Here is a 13,604-nt window from a genome sequence, read left to right on the forward strand (position 1 = left end):
CCCCTGGATCTGAGTTTCACAAATCAGAGGCACTGCCTAGGAGTCGGTCTATTCAGGGAAGGCCAGCAGGGTCCATGGCCCTGGGGTCCAGTGTTGGCAGTGCTGGTGGCATGCTTCAGAGAATATTTTTCCTTGTGTCCTGGACAGCTTTGTTTTGGGCTTTCCACCTTTCCGTTGAGCCTGTGAGAGCTTCCCTATAGCCCTTTAGTAAGCTTCTGGGTTGGTGCTATTATTTGCAACCAAGAACCTTGACTGATTCAAGGAAGCTGTTTTACTCCCATTTCACAGATGAGGAAACAGAAGCACAGAGAGGTTAGGTATGTTGCTCAAGGCCACACAGCTAGCAGGTGGAGGAGCCGGGATTCAAACCAAGTTTATATCCCATTCAGGGCTTTATGTCTCTATGATAAGTGCGTTCTCATACACTATTCCTACAACTGGAAGTAGGCAGCTAAACGACTCACTCAAGCTCACGCAGTGAATTGAGAAGCCAGGCCCCATGACTCCCACCCCACAGAGCTTCCTGCCCTCAAGCCTGGAGTAGGTGTGGAGCTCCATGCATGTTGACAGGGGAACAGCAGAAGTGTTCATTCATTCATTCATGAACAGTCATTTATTTAACTGACAGCTAAAGTGGGTCAGGCACCGTGCTAGGCACAGCAAAATAGCAGCAAAAAATAGTGAAAAGAACAGAATTTGACATCACAAACACTATCACGTCAGGTGATAAGTGCCATGAGAAACAGGAAAGGGCAGGGAAGTCCTCTGACAGCGACATTTGTGCAGAGACTCTCCTGAAGTGAGCGAGTGAGAAAGACCTGAAGACAGGCAGAGGGGTTGGCCAGGGCCAGGGCCTGGCACAGCCTGGAGTCTGAGGCCTTTCTGGGGCCACAGGAGCCAAGAGCAGCTCATCAGGTCTGGGCTGGAGCTGGGAGTGGGTGACCTGATAGGAAAGGGTTGTAACCCTGAGCACTGCGGCTCAGGGAGAGGCCTGAAAGGACGGCCCACTGCGGGCCACCAACCTGTGCCAGGCACAGCACAATGCCAGGTAGCATCACTGTATCACTTGCCTGTTTGGCACAGAGCTTGGATCCAGGGATTTCCTTCCAATCTTGTAACATCATCGTGCACAATAAACAGCTGGTGGGTTGGTTGGCACTTCATAGGGCCCAGGTAGGCCCCAGTTGGTGGAGAAGAGGCAGGTAGAGGCTGGGAAACTCAGCAAAAAACGAGAGGGAATATCAGCAGAAAACACCCCAGAGTGCACAGTCCAGCATCTGAATGGGAGCCACCTCCTCATGGACCAGCTGTACCTCCCAGACACACAAAAGAAGTTCCAGAAAAGCTGGCTTAGCAATTAGCAGTTCAAATCCTAGCTTGCCTCAGTTGGATAAGCACTTTCCTAGCGAGAAAGGATTACCTTCCAGGCTGTGCGTATTGCCATCTTTGGCATGCAGCGACCTCAGGCCTGCCAGCCAGAGTAAGATTCGTGTGGCCTGCGGCCAGCTGGGGAGCCACTGGGAGGCTTGGAGAGGGGTCAAGGGAATGGCGCCCAGTGCCAAGGACTCAGAACTGGGAGGCTGGAGGAAAGCTTCAGTGCCAGGCTGCCCAGGGCAAAGACGGTGATCTTCTGCAGTGGGCGTGCCCTGGGCTTGTGTCTCTTAGCCTCCAGTTTCACTTGCAGCTTGGAAGGGTCTAGGGGTGGGGTACGAGGAGGCGCCTTGCCCCTCCCACCTCAGGGCCCCAGCGGGAAGGGGCACACTGACTCACCAAGCCACAGTTGCCATCAACAGGGCCCCATCCAGGCCAGCAGAGGAGCGAACTGCAGCAGCTGCAGGTGTGGCAACCTCCTGGGTTCTCCTCTCTGTTACCACAGGAGAGGTAGGGCCTAGTGGCAGAAGCATCATGGACCACCAGTAACACCCCCAAGCGCCCATCTGGTACCTCCACTTGTCGGTGCCTGAGACAAGCCTGTTGGTAAGTATTTTGAATATCACCTGAGCCTGGGGAGTCAGTGGATCCCAGTCTTTGAAAAATTCACCTGGCTCCCTCTCCTCAGCTGCCGCTAAGGTGCTCAGTCCCTCTGAGGAAGCTTGGGTCGCACTGGGGTGAGGCCCTCACTTCATCCGGCGACTAGCACCACGCCCGCCTCGCATTCGCTTGTACCATGGCCTCCATCTCGGAGCTCACTTGCATCTACTCGGCCCTCATCCTGCACAACTATGAGGTGATGGTCACGGAGGATCAATGCCCTCATTAAACAGCTGCTGTAAATGCTGACCTTTTCTGGCCAGGATTGTTTGCAAAGGCTCTGGCCAATGTCGACATCGGGTGCCTCATCTGCAAGGAAGGGGCTGGTGGGCCTGCCTGTCAGCTGGGGCGGCACCAGCAGGAGGTCCTGCCACCTCCACCACTGCTGCCCCAGCTGAGAAGACAGTGGCAGCGAAGAAAGAAGAGTCTGAGGAGTCTGATGATGACATGGGCTTTGGGCTTTTTGACTGAACCTCTTTTGTAACATGTTCAATAGCTGAACTCTTAAAATAATAAATGAATATTTACCTGTACCTCCTCCTTTCTGTCATTTCAGCTGTGCCTTTATCCCATGGGTTTGTAAAGGGCATTCATCATCACCAATACAGAAAATAACCCCCAACCTGCCCTCTTGCAAGTGTGGTCCAATCCTAGGTGGGAGGGGAGGGCACCCCTATACCCAAGCACTCTCAGGCCAGGCTGATATCAGAGTTGAAAAAAAATGTAAGGTTTGCTCTTGAGAAAGCCTAAAGATCCCATTTCTCACAGGAAGCGTGGAGTCCCTATAGGAACCCAACCCTCGGCCAGGCCTGCTTGGCCAGAGGCCCTCACCCCCGTCCTGGCCAAATGCTGACTCCTCCCACTGCGTCTTTGGGACCTCTCCGTTCCCCCCTGACTCTGGGGGAAGGGAATTCCAGGCTCTGTCCCCCACCCTTCTGGTCCTACCAATCCCAAGCTCGCTCTTCTATGTCTTCAACCTCCTCACTGTAAGGGAAGCTTCACTTTCCAGAGATTCCACCACTTCCCCTACAGCTTTATCCACCGGCGGCTTATAGATATGGGCCACTGGTGGGGCCAGGCCAGTATCCACTGTCCCCATCATCCCTCTGCAGCCCCACCTTTGAGGTCTTCTGCCAGGACTTGAGCACTGCAGACGTCCATCTCTCCTTCCCAGCACCACCAAACCTCTCCCAGCTAATTGCATCTACTTCAGCTCCCGTTTCCTCTGCAAAAATCCCAATGATGACAGCAGCCAGTGTTTATGGAGTCCTTTGTGGTCTTCATCAATTCTCAGTTAACCCTCAAACAGCCCCCTAAGGCAGGAGTTATTGGTACCCCTTTATGGATGTGGTCACTGACCTTCCGAAGGCTCTGTACATCACAGAGCTAGCTTGTGACGCACACTCTTATACAACCACCTTGTGGGTGAGACCCACCCACCACTAGGCTAGAGCCACCCCTTCCAAGTTCCCTCATTTCGCTGCCTCACTTAGAGGGCTTGGGGTGGAGGGGCAATGGCAAGACCAAGAAAGGTCATCTCTTCTAAGTCCCACCCCTTGGCATCTCAGCAGGGGCCCTTCCCACTGAAAGTCCTCCATCGACTTAAAGTTGCTCCTCTGTCTAGACTCTCATCTCCCTTTCTCTGCCCACAGGCTGAGTCCTCTTGGCCACATCGCTCGCCCACATGGCTTCAACCACCATCTCTCTGGGCTGGACGTTCATTTCCTCTCTGCCCACTCCCAGGTTCCCAGCTGGCTGGTGGACATCTGCCCCAGATACTCTCAGGCAACTCCAGTGTCACATGTCCAAATCCAAACTCTGGTCTTTCTCCCTCGCTGGTCCTCTGGTCATGTGGGCTCCACTGTCATCAGCTTTGCCTTTCTCCTCTCCCTCATCCTCCACAGGCCATCACCTGGTCCCTCTCTATAGGCTGTTCCCAATGCCATTATCCAGGTTCTTTTCCCAAATGCTGACTGAGCACGGGGCCCTGGAGAGCATAAGCTACAAGTTGCTGTTAGAATGAGTTACCATTTGTCTCAAGTATTCACTCATTCAATAGTTATTTATTGAGAAGTACATACCAGGCACTGGTCACAGCAGCTGGGGCACAGCACTGAACAGGAGAGACAAATCCCTGCCTTTGAGGGGCGTACGTCCTAGTGGGGGAGATAAAAACTACAACTCAAACACACAGGACATCAGAGTGCCATGGAAAATGGAGAGGCAGAGCAAGGATGGGGTGGTCTGGGAGGCCTCTCCCTCTACAGAGGATGGCAGGATTGTAGTGGGCTGAGGTCAACCAAGGTCAAATGGAACAGAACTCTTTGAGGAAAGTACACTCAGTTTCAGTAATGAAAATCCAGGGGCTTTGTTTCTTAATCTTTTAAATTGGAAACACTTGTTGCTTCCAGGGATGGGGGTGGGTGCTCCGTGGTTTGGGGGAACAGGGTGAGAGTCTGGCTGAACAGCCTTTTGTCACCTTAAATTTTGAACCACGTGAATTTCTTTTCAAAACATTAATTCATTGAAATAGGAAAGAACTTGGACAGTCTTCTGGAAAAGATTAATCATTTCCATGGAGCTACTGCCTTACAGGAGGCCTGTTTGTCTATCTGCCAACTGCTGCCAGACATCGCAGATGTAGCATCCTCCAGTGCTCCCTAGTGGGCAACATCTTAACCATGAGATCAGCCATTTGTCCACCTGCAGGCACTGGCCACGTGTACACACAGGTATGTGGACACCAGGCTCACGATGACCACAAGGAGATGGGTAGGGCAGGAGACTCGGGAAGCTGAAGACCAGGATATTTGCTAGGAGCCGACACCCCCACCCCACCCCAGGTGACTCCCCTACCTCACTGGCTCTTGTCATGGCTATCACACTCTCTCTTGACCTTTATCGTCAGGCACTGATCACAGCTGCATCCTATTTGGAAACCCATGGCCCACACTAAGGATTTAATCCCCTACTAAAGACTGGTCCACGAGACAGGACTTGGCCGGCAGCCTGGTTTCAGCCATACTTCCCTGGTTTCTTTCCTGGTGAAGCTGGGGCCCGAGAGGTCTTCCCTAGGTTGGCTCCATGGAGGTGGAGGCGGTGGGGAGGAAAGGCTGGCTCTGTAAGTGGCAGAGGCCTGAATAACAGGGACTTGAGAACACTCAAGATAGCTGACTTAATCCTTAATGTGACAAGCATAGGACCATGATCTGTGCAGAAAGGTGGGTACACATGGACTGAATGTTTGTGTCCTCTCCCAAATTCATATGTTGACATCCAATCCCCAATGTGATGGTATTTGGAGATGGGGCCTTTGAGAGGTAATTAGGTTTGGATGAGGTCACAGGGGTGGAGACCCCATGGTGGGATTGGCACCCTTATAAGGGGATGAAGAGCCCAGAGCTTTCTCTTCATTATTTCCGGACAGAGCAAGTACATGGCCCTCTGTGAAACAGGAAGTAGGCCCACACTAGGCACCAAATCTGCTGGCACCTTGATCTTGACCAGCCTGCAGAACTGTGAGAAATGTTTGTTATTTAAGCCACCCAGTCTATGGTAGTTTTGTTCTAGCAGCTTGAAGACAGGCTGTTTGGAGCACAGACAGCAGAGCGTGATGGGGTCAGCTGGGGTTGGGAAATGGGTTACTGTCCTTTAAATATTCCATAAAACACAAAGTCACTGACTCTAGCCTCCACAAATTCAGGCTGCCAGTCAGATGCAACCTGAGCACTCAGAGATGCACAGCAGAGACAGCTGCAGGAGGCAGGGCCTCACTGCTCGCAACCTTCAGTGCCCAGAACTGAGCCTAGCATCCACCAGGCACTGAGAAATTGCAGAATGGAGGAATATTAGATTTTTGTCAGTGGCAGTGAACACTGAAAACCCAGTATTCTGTACCACTTCAGGAAATCCTCATTGTAAACCATCCAGGGCCAAGGGCTCCCAAATTCAAACCTGGTCCCTATTTTCATAACCAACATCTCTCAGCAGCAGTATTTGTATCCCTCTCCAAAAAAAGGCCAATGAGGATTTCCTCTTATTTTTCAAAAACGTTTATGGCTTTGCTGATAACAAGCAAGAAAGGTACCTGGATTTGCAGGCAACCTCAAGTAGTTAATGAACAATTACTGTAGCTCATCCAAAGGAATCAAGTGTTCCAAACAAAAGACCAGGCTCAAGTTTTTTTTTTTTTTTTTTTTTTTTTTTTTTTTTGCGGTACGCGGGCCTCTCACTGTTGTGGCCTCTTCCATTGCAGAGCACAGGCTCCGGACGCTCAGGCTCAGTGGCCATGGCTCACGGGCCCAGCCGCTCCGTGGCATGTGGGATCTTCCCAGACCGGGGTACGAACCCGTGTCCCCTGCATCGGCAGGCGGACTCTCAACCACTGCGCCACCAGGAAAGCCCAGGCTCAAGTTTTATCTCATTTTTAGAAGCAGTATGAGGGATGATGTTGCGATGCCCACTGCTGGAGTCTCTAGGACCGGTCAGTGGCTTTTGGGAATCACTGGTTTCTGGCAGGCAAAACATTCAAAGACTATTCCAGGAAATCCAGAACATGTGGCAGCAATGCGATAAGCCATGAAACAAACTCAAGAAAAACGACTTGATATGTATACGTATAACTGATTCACTTTGCTGCACACCTGAAACTAACACAACATTGTAAATCAACTCTACTCCAATAAAAATTTTAAAAAAAGAAAAAAGAAAACTGACTTGGTTCTAGCTCTGTGACCCTGGACACAACACTAAACACTTTGGGCTTCTGCTTCCTAACCAGTTCAATGGAGGCATGTGGAGGACCCCCCAGCTCACACTCTTTGATGCTCTCACTGGCTACCAAGCCAGTTTTTAATCACAGTTTCTGAGAAGCTACCTATACTTTTTGAGGTTTCCTTATCCATAAGAAAGAAAATAAAATTGGGAGAAGCCATCTTGAGCAGTGAAAAAAAAATGAACTGTGGATTTAGGCAAACAGACAGTCTCAATTCTTAGCCCTTGTGACCTAAAGCAGGTTACTTGACCTCTCGTGAGTCTTACTTTCTTGACTTGCAAAATGGAGATGATAGTGTCTGTTGTAAGGATTGTGGAAGGATCTCGCTCATGCCACCTTACAGGAGGTGCAAAATAAATATCGTTTTCCTTCTTTGTTCCCTATATCACTTTCAGCAAATGTGAGAGGGATGTGAATATACTGAAATGTCTGTTAAAAATAAAAATTAAACTCTTTAAAAGAATATCAGAGGTTTTAACATCAGATAGATATATAAACCTACATTTCCCTCTTCTAACATAAGAGGGCCTACATTCTGATCAACACTGCCCATCTCTGAGGTTATCAGAGATGTCCCAAAAGACTGAGGTTAAGAGGCTACAGGGAGCAAAAGGCACCAAGCACAGGAAGTATTATTCAAAGTGGGAAAAGATGTGGTCCTGATCATGGTCCTGCCGGGCACCATCTCAGATGGGCTCTGCGACAGCATCAGGAGGCCTGAGGAAACAGTTTGGGCCACTGGCCGGCAGGCACAAAAAGTCCCCAGGCCGGGAGACTTTACCATGATGGTGCAGCGAGCTCCCTAATCTCAAGGCAGCTCAACATCATACCCGAGACCTGGCCCCAAGGCAGCGCAGGAGTAAGAGGCACTACTTCAAGGAGCAGCTTCAGCTCTTAAGTTAACCACAGGAAGAAAGGCTCTTACCGAATGTAAACATTTACAGGTTTCCACAGCTAGCTCTAGGGGACTGTCATCTGAGGGGAACAGGGTATGCCCAGAGTGAGCACAGGCAGGGACCCCTCGCACACTGGGGAGAAGATGCTGCACTGCCACCGGTTTCAGCCAGCAGGATGCCCGTGTCCCCAGCCTTCCCCTGTGCCAGGTCCAGAACACATGACCCCAGCTCAGGCTCTCATGCTCCAGAAGCTGGTGTAGACAGCAGCGGGTTTCCTGTACAAAGAAGACTCATCATTCATAACACAGCAACTGACCCGTCTGCTACTCGGAAGGAGAATGTATTTTAAACCTGAAAGAGTCATAATTCTTAGATGTTCCACATGTTGTCAGCTTTGCTTTCTACAGACACAGGGCCCCTCCCCTTTGAGGGGGACCCCTCTGGCTGTGGGGGGGTGCCCTCTCTATTGGCAGAAATGTGGGGGGCAGGCAAACAACAGGCTTATGATTTGGATCGTGTCCTGCACATAAACACCTGGGAGAGCAGGGCCAGGACTGTGGCAGTGGGGAGTGTATGCTGCAGGAGGTGGTGATGAGACAGCGTGGCTATACAAAAGGATTCTGGGTGTGCCAACTCTAGTAGAGTCAGTAGGCAACTCTGGATCTCATAACATCCTGCCCTTGTTTGCCACTCACCACATCCCCACATCTAGAGGGTCAGCCTTTTTCTAGCTATGGCACCTCACCAGGAAAGTCAATGCTACAGGACCTCAGGGAGCCTCGTGGTGCTAAAGTTGAAGACTCACGTCAGAGAACATCCTCGTGGTGGGGTTCTGGGAGCAGGGGGGCCTCTCACTACAGTCTGCAATCCCTGGGAGTGGCTGCACGTGGCAGGTAAAGGGGGTGAGTGGCTTGGGCACCTGACCCCTACTGAGGAAGCCAGGGCCCCTCACATCTGCAGTGGCTGTGTGTACAAGAGACAGGCAAGGCCGCACATGTGAGAAGCAAGCACACAGGCTGCCAGTGGACACAGGACTCCTTCCCACTTCGGGACAGCAGGGGCCACGGCCCGAGGCAGGACTCCTCTAGGGCGCAGAGCGGGCTTTGCTGCAGAACTGGCTCAGCTTTGCTGGTTCCAAGGACTCAGTTCAACCATCTTCCACTCTCAGACAAACTGGGACAGGTTGGGGACTTTGATGTTGAGATCGCCAATGTTGATATTCCGAGGCATCTCCGGCAGGTTGATGTTTTTCACAGCGGACACGGCCCGGGCGGGCGCTGCTGAAAGGCCACCCTGGGGAGACGTGAAGGTGGGTATGAGAGAAACCCTCAGTGTCATCTGCTTAAGGCTTAAATAAAAACAAGTGAAAGAGGGCTAGAAAATGTCCAAACCGAGCACATGCAATGCACATTTTGATTTTTCCCTCCTTATGCCTCAAAGGTGGCCAACACAACAATCTTTAGGTTAGTAGGTTCTATAGTACAGGGACCCAATCTGCACTCCTAAAGGTGGGTTGTGTCTTATGCAGTTTTATAGCCCCAGTGCCAACAGTGCCTGGTACACAGTAGGTGTTCAGTAGATGCCTGTTGAAATAACCAAGGAAGTTTAACCAAGTCATATTCAGCAACAGGTTTATGAAACAAAATTAAACAAAACCCTTTCCTCAAGAGACTGAAGACTCTTACAGAGGAGTGCAGTCACAGGGAAATTCTTAAAGGGAAAAGGAATGTCACAGCTTAGGACAACCGCTTGCCAACTAATACCATGAAATGGACAAGAGCTGGCTTTGGAAATGTCATGTGGCCACAAGACGGGAAGAAGGACACGTAGGAGGTGGAATGTACCCACAGACACAGAAGGTCTGGGAGCAACAGAGAGGAAAGGTGCCTGCGGTCAGCCCTCACTCTCCAGGCTCGGCCCCGGTGTATGGAGAGGGGGAGAAGTCGACGAGGATGTTCTCAAAACCATTTCGTCCTTCTTGACTACTTTTCAGGATCCTGACTCCAATTCCACCCTCGCCCAGCAAGTCTCCATTGCTTCTAGTTTCCAAACCCCTTGCCTCTGACTCACTTACTATTCCTGGAAGCTTCCCAGCCTACATTTCTAAGAGAACTATAGTTGCCACAATAGCTGTGGTCTGGAAAAGCTTCTTCAGCAGGACTGCCAGTCCTCACAGGAAGCATTCCTGGTTTCGCAAGATCAAGTTCCGTTACACAAAGCAATGAAGCTCTTTAAGACACTCAGATAATTGAAGAGGTAATTTGTTCTGCTTGTTCTGCCACGTGTGAAGGTGTATGCCTGTAACCTCTACTCCCTGGTAAGGCTGACGAAGGTGACGGAGAGACCTCAGGGGAAAAGGATGGAAATTTACTGTGAGCATTTGTATCAAACTCAGCACTATGTGGGGGTGGACCTGGGGTATGCTATTTTCAAACTCAGCCCAAACTCTACTGTAGCTTTTTATAAGGCTAACTGGAAATAAGGAAATTGGCAACTCTGAGGTCTGAAACCACGAGAAGTGCCTGCTGGGAGACCACTCATAGGCACACAAACTAAGAAACCACACTGGAATCAGAGAAGGGGATTCTGGGTCCCTCCAGGGAACACGTGGCTTTGAAGGAGGAATTAGAAACCACAAACATTGGCCATAACCTCCCAAGCCAGAAGCTGTTTGCCTTCCCGTGCCACCTGGCTTTTACATTCACACTTTTAGCCTTTTTCTTACCTTTTTAATCTTCATGGCTGGCCTTCAAACCAATGAGTTTCGACAGACTCAAGGAAGAAAGAGGATGAGTAGAAAACCCTGCTAAGGATCCACAGCAACCTAAACCCACACATTAGCCATTCCTCCTTCTGCCCACGTCTTCTCTAACCAGCCAGGGCAAAATTACAGCTGCATCTCACCTCGGATTTCTCCAGCCTGTTCTGAGCTTCAATCTGAGCCACAATTTCATTCATGTTTGTTTCCAACACCATCCCACCCATCACCACCTCCTGAAGAATGTAGTGCACCTGAAGGGGAAACAAAAATAAGAAGGGTTAGAGCCCTTTGTGGGAGTGACAGTGTGGACCCAAAGGAAACCTTGTGGGCTTTCTTGTAGCAGCAGGGTGGTCATACTTGACACTGGCACCTGATTCACAACAAATGTCTCAGAGACCACAGGGGATTCCCCCCCACATTCCGGCATATCAAGACACAAATCTCTTTCAAAAGCAGTGCAGAAGGGCCTGGCTACACACAAGGTGGTGGCTGAGAGCACAGGCTTCATTTGAAGTTAGACTGTGTTTAAATTTCAGCTCTGCTCTTTGTTATTAGCTGGGTGACCTTGGGCAAATCATCCTTTCAGTGCTTCAGCTTCCTTCCAGGATTGTGGTGAGGGCTGAAGGAGACAACCTGTGTGAAGCACCTACCCGGTGCCTGGCACACATTGGGTTCTAAAAAAATAATGATGCCTTTCATTACTAGTGTTATCATCATAAACACCGACTGGCATTAAGTCAGTCCAGCTATGACAGAACAATTCCTGTCCACGCACATTTCCATGTGAAATATGTTATCCCCCAGGCTTCATAAGATCCTCCAGTCTGTGCTCTGCTGGAGGCAAAACAGGCCCGTTTCTTGGCACCCGTCCTCATCCCATATCTTCCAGCTTTAGATAAGAAACCATGTTCAGGGTGAATACTTTTTTGGTCATGAGGCTCACACGTGGGCCTTCCATCTAGCTAGTACTTCTCCCAACAAAGCTGAGTCTCAGACTGCTGTGACAGCCGACTATTGCGCTGACTAAACCACTCTATCCCACAGTGGCAGGAAAGCTGCCATGGGAAGCCCCAGGTGGGTCAAGGTGCCCACTGGGGTATGTAAGGGGTGGTACTTCATATTTCAAATCAAGTCCTATCGACATGGCCTTCAAAGCACTTTCAATTAAGTTGGAAAGAGAGCAAGTACCACTTTGTATGGTTAACCAATTGCCAGATTAGTGGGATAGTCCTACAGGAGGTCAGAGAAGGAAGAGAGCAGTGGCTAGAGAGACCAGAGCCAGTTTCACCGAGACAGTGAGAGAACTGAAGCTGGGTCTGCCATCAGAGAAGCAGGGAGGATTTCAGGTGAAAGGCACTGGAGGAAGCAATTCAGCTGGTGTATGGTCTGAGGAGCACCTGGGTCTGGCTAGAAGGTCAGGTTTATGCAAAAGAGAGGCTGAGGATGATGCTGAGAAGGTAGTTTGGGTCTAAGGCAAGGTCTCTCAACTTGGGCACTATTGCCATCTGGGGCTGGAGGGTTTTCTATTGTGGGGAGCTGTCCCGTGCATCGCAGCATGTTTAGCAGTATCCCTGGCTCTGCGCACTAGATTCCAGTAGCACTCCTTCACCTGTGACAACAAAAACGTCTCCACACATGATCAAATATCTCCGGGGGAAAAAACTGTCTTCAGCTGAGACCCTATTGGCATAAAGTCCAGACAAAACTATGGAGAATTTGAGGGCCAATATACTCCACAGGCTATGGACAGTCAAGAAAAAAAGACATGTCTGCAAGTTTGTGCACGTGTATTTTTGACACATGAAGTTTTCTGACACATCAGTTCTCCATATTTTGCCCATAATAAGTGAGGGGAATACACTAACAGATGTAACTAGGGTATTTCTTCTGACCTCGAGGAGGGAGTGTAATAAAGCATACATTCAAATACAAATAAAATATGTTTGCTTACATTAATTAAGCCTTATTAACCACTTTTATGTCTACATATACACTCACATGAGGTGTTTTAAAATTTTACACAATATGAACTATTTCATTATCTATATGCAATGGCAATTTAATAGTGAAACTCTCATATACAGATAATTTACAAAATGTTAAACAAGACTGGTCTTAAAATTATGCCCTGGTGGACTACACTGTTTATACTTCCCCATCAAGAAATAGGCTTCCAAAAATAGTATTGTGTTTCCTTAAAAAATTAAAAATAGAATTACCATATTACTTCTGGGTTTATACCCAAAAGAATTGAAAAGAAGGATTCAAAGAGATATTTTTATACCTATCTTCATAGCAGCATTATTCACAATAGCCAAAAGTAGGAAGCAACCCAAGTGTCCATCAACGGATGAACAGATAAACAAAATGTGGAATATACATGCAATGGAATATTATTCAGAAAATTCTGAAACATGCTACAACATGGATGAACCTTGAGGATATTATGCTAAGTGAAATAAGCCAGACATAAAAGGACAAATATAGTATAATTCCATTTATATAAGGTACATAGTAGTCAAAATCATAGAGGCAGAAAGTAGAACGGTGGTTGCCAGGGACTGAGGGGAGGAGGGAACGGGGAGTGTTGTTTAATGGGTATAGAGTTTCAGTTTTGCAAGATGAAGAGCTCTGAAGATGGGCTGCACAAAAATGTGAACACATTTAACACTACTGAACAGTACATTTAAAAATGAAGACAGTAAACTTTATGTTATGTAAATGTTACCACAATTTTAAAAAATAGGTCTCTATACCAGTACTCCTAGTATTTATTCCTTTTGTTTAATGAACCCCTTTTTCATGGGGGAAGTAGTATTTGTTGAGCATCTACTATGTGCTAAGCACTTTATACGTAACTTATTTTAATTTTATAACGTTCATCTGAGGTAAAACGATACATGGAAAAGTCAATAAACTATCCCAATGTCACATATTTAGTAGCAGAACTGATCACTGAATCTAGGTCTGTCTGACTCCAGAGCTCATGTTCTACCCTTTCCACCATACTCCCTCCTCAAAATCCCAAACTAAGTCTTCCACCCTCTTCATCTGAACAGGGTGTGTCAAAGGTCTAGTAGAAAGTCTTCCATGCTTTATCCCCAAGGCCTAGAACAATGCCCAGTGTGGAGTAGGCATGTTG

At 48.7% G+C, this 13,604-nt stretch overlaps 1 protein-coding gene and 1 pseudogene across 2 annotated transcripts in view; one reads left to right on the forward strand and one right to left on the reverse strand.

The window, feature by feature from the left end:
* The first annotated feature begins 2,155 nt into the window (after nt 1-2,155).
* On the forward strand, nt 2,156-2,502 carry LOC309958431 (large ribosomal subunit protein P1-like; annotated as a pseudogene). Its single transcript has one exon. The product of its transcript is annotated as a large ribosomal subunit protein P1-like (transcript).
* Nucleotides 2,503-7,761: 5,259 nt separating this feature from the next.
* AP3S2 (adaptor related protein complex 3 subunit sigma 2) overlaps nt 7,762-13,604 on the reverse strand; it is a 57,962-nt gene continuing 52,119 nt past the window's right edge. Inside the window, exons 5-6 of the mRNA XM_082839764.1 lie at nt 10,606-10,713; nt 7,762-8,994 (exon numbers count right to left, since the gene is read on the reverse strand). Coding sequence (XP_082695890.1) covers nt 8,866-8,994; nt 10,606-10,713 — 237 coding nt within the window. The 3' untranslated portion in view covers nt 7,762-8,865. The remainder of the gene's footprint in view (nt 8,995-10,605; nt 10,714-13,604) is intronic.

This window comes from Leucopleurus acutus (genome assembly GCF_964270905.1).
Source record: "Leucopleurus acutus genome assembly, chromosome: 1".
Taxonomy (NCBI): Eukaryota; Metazoa; Chordata; class Mammalia; order Artiodactyla; family Delphinidae; genus Leucopleurus; species Leucopleurus acutus.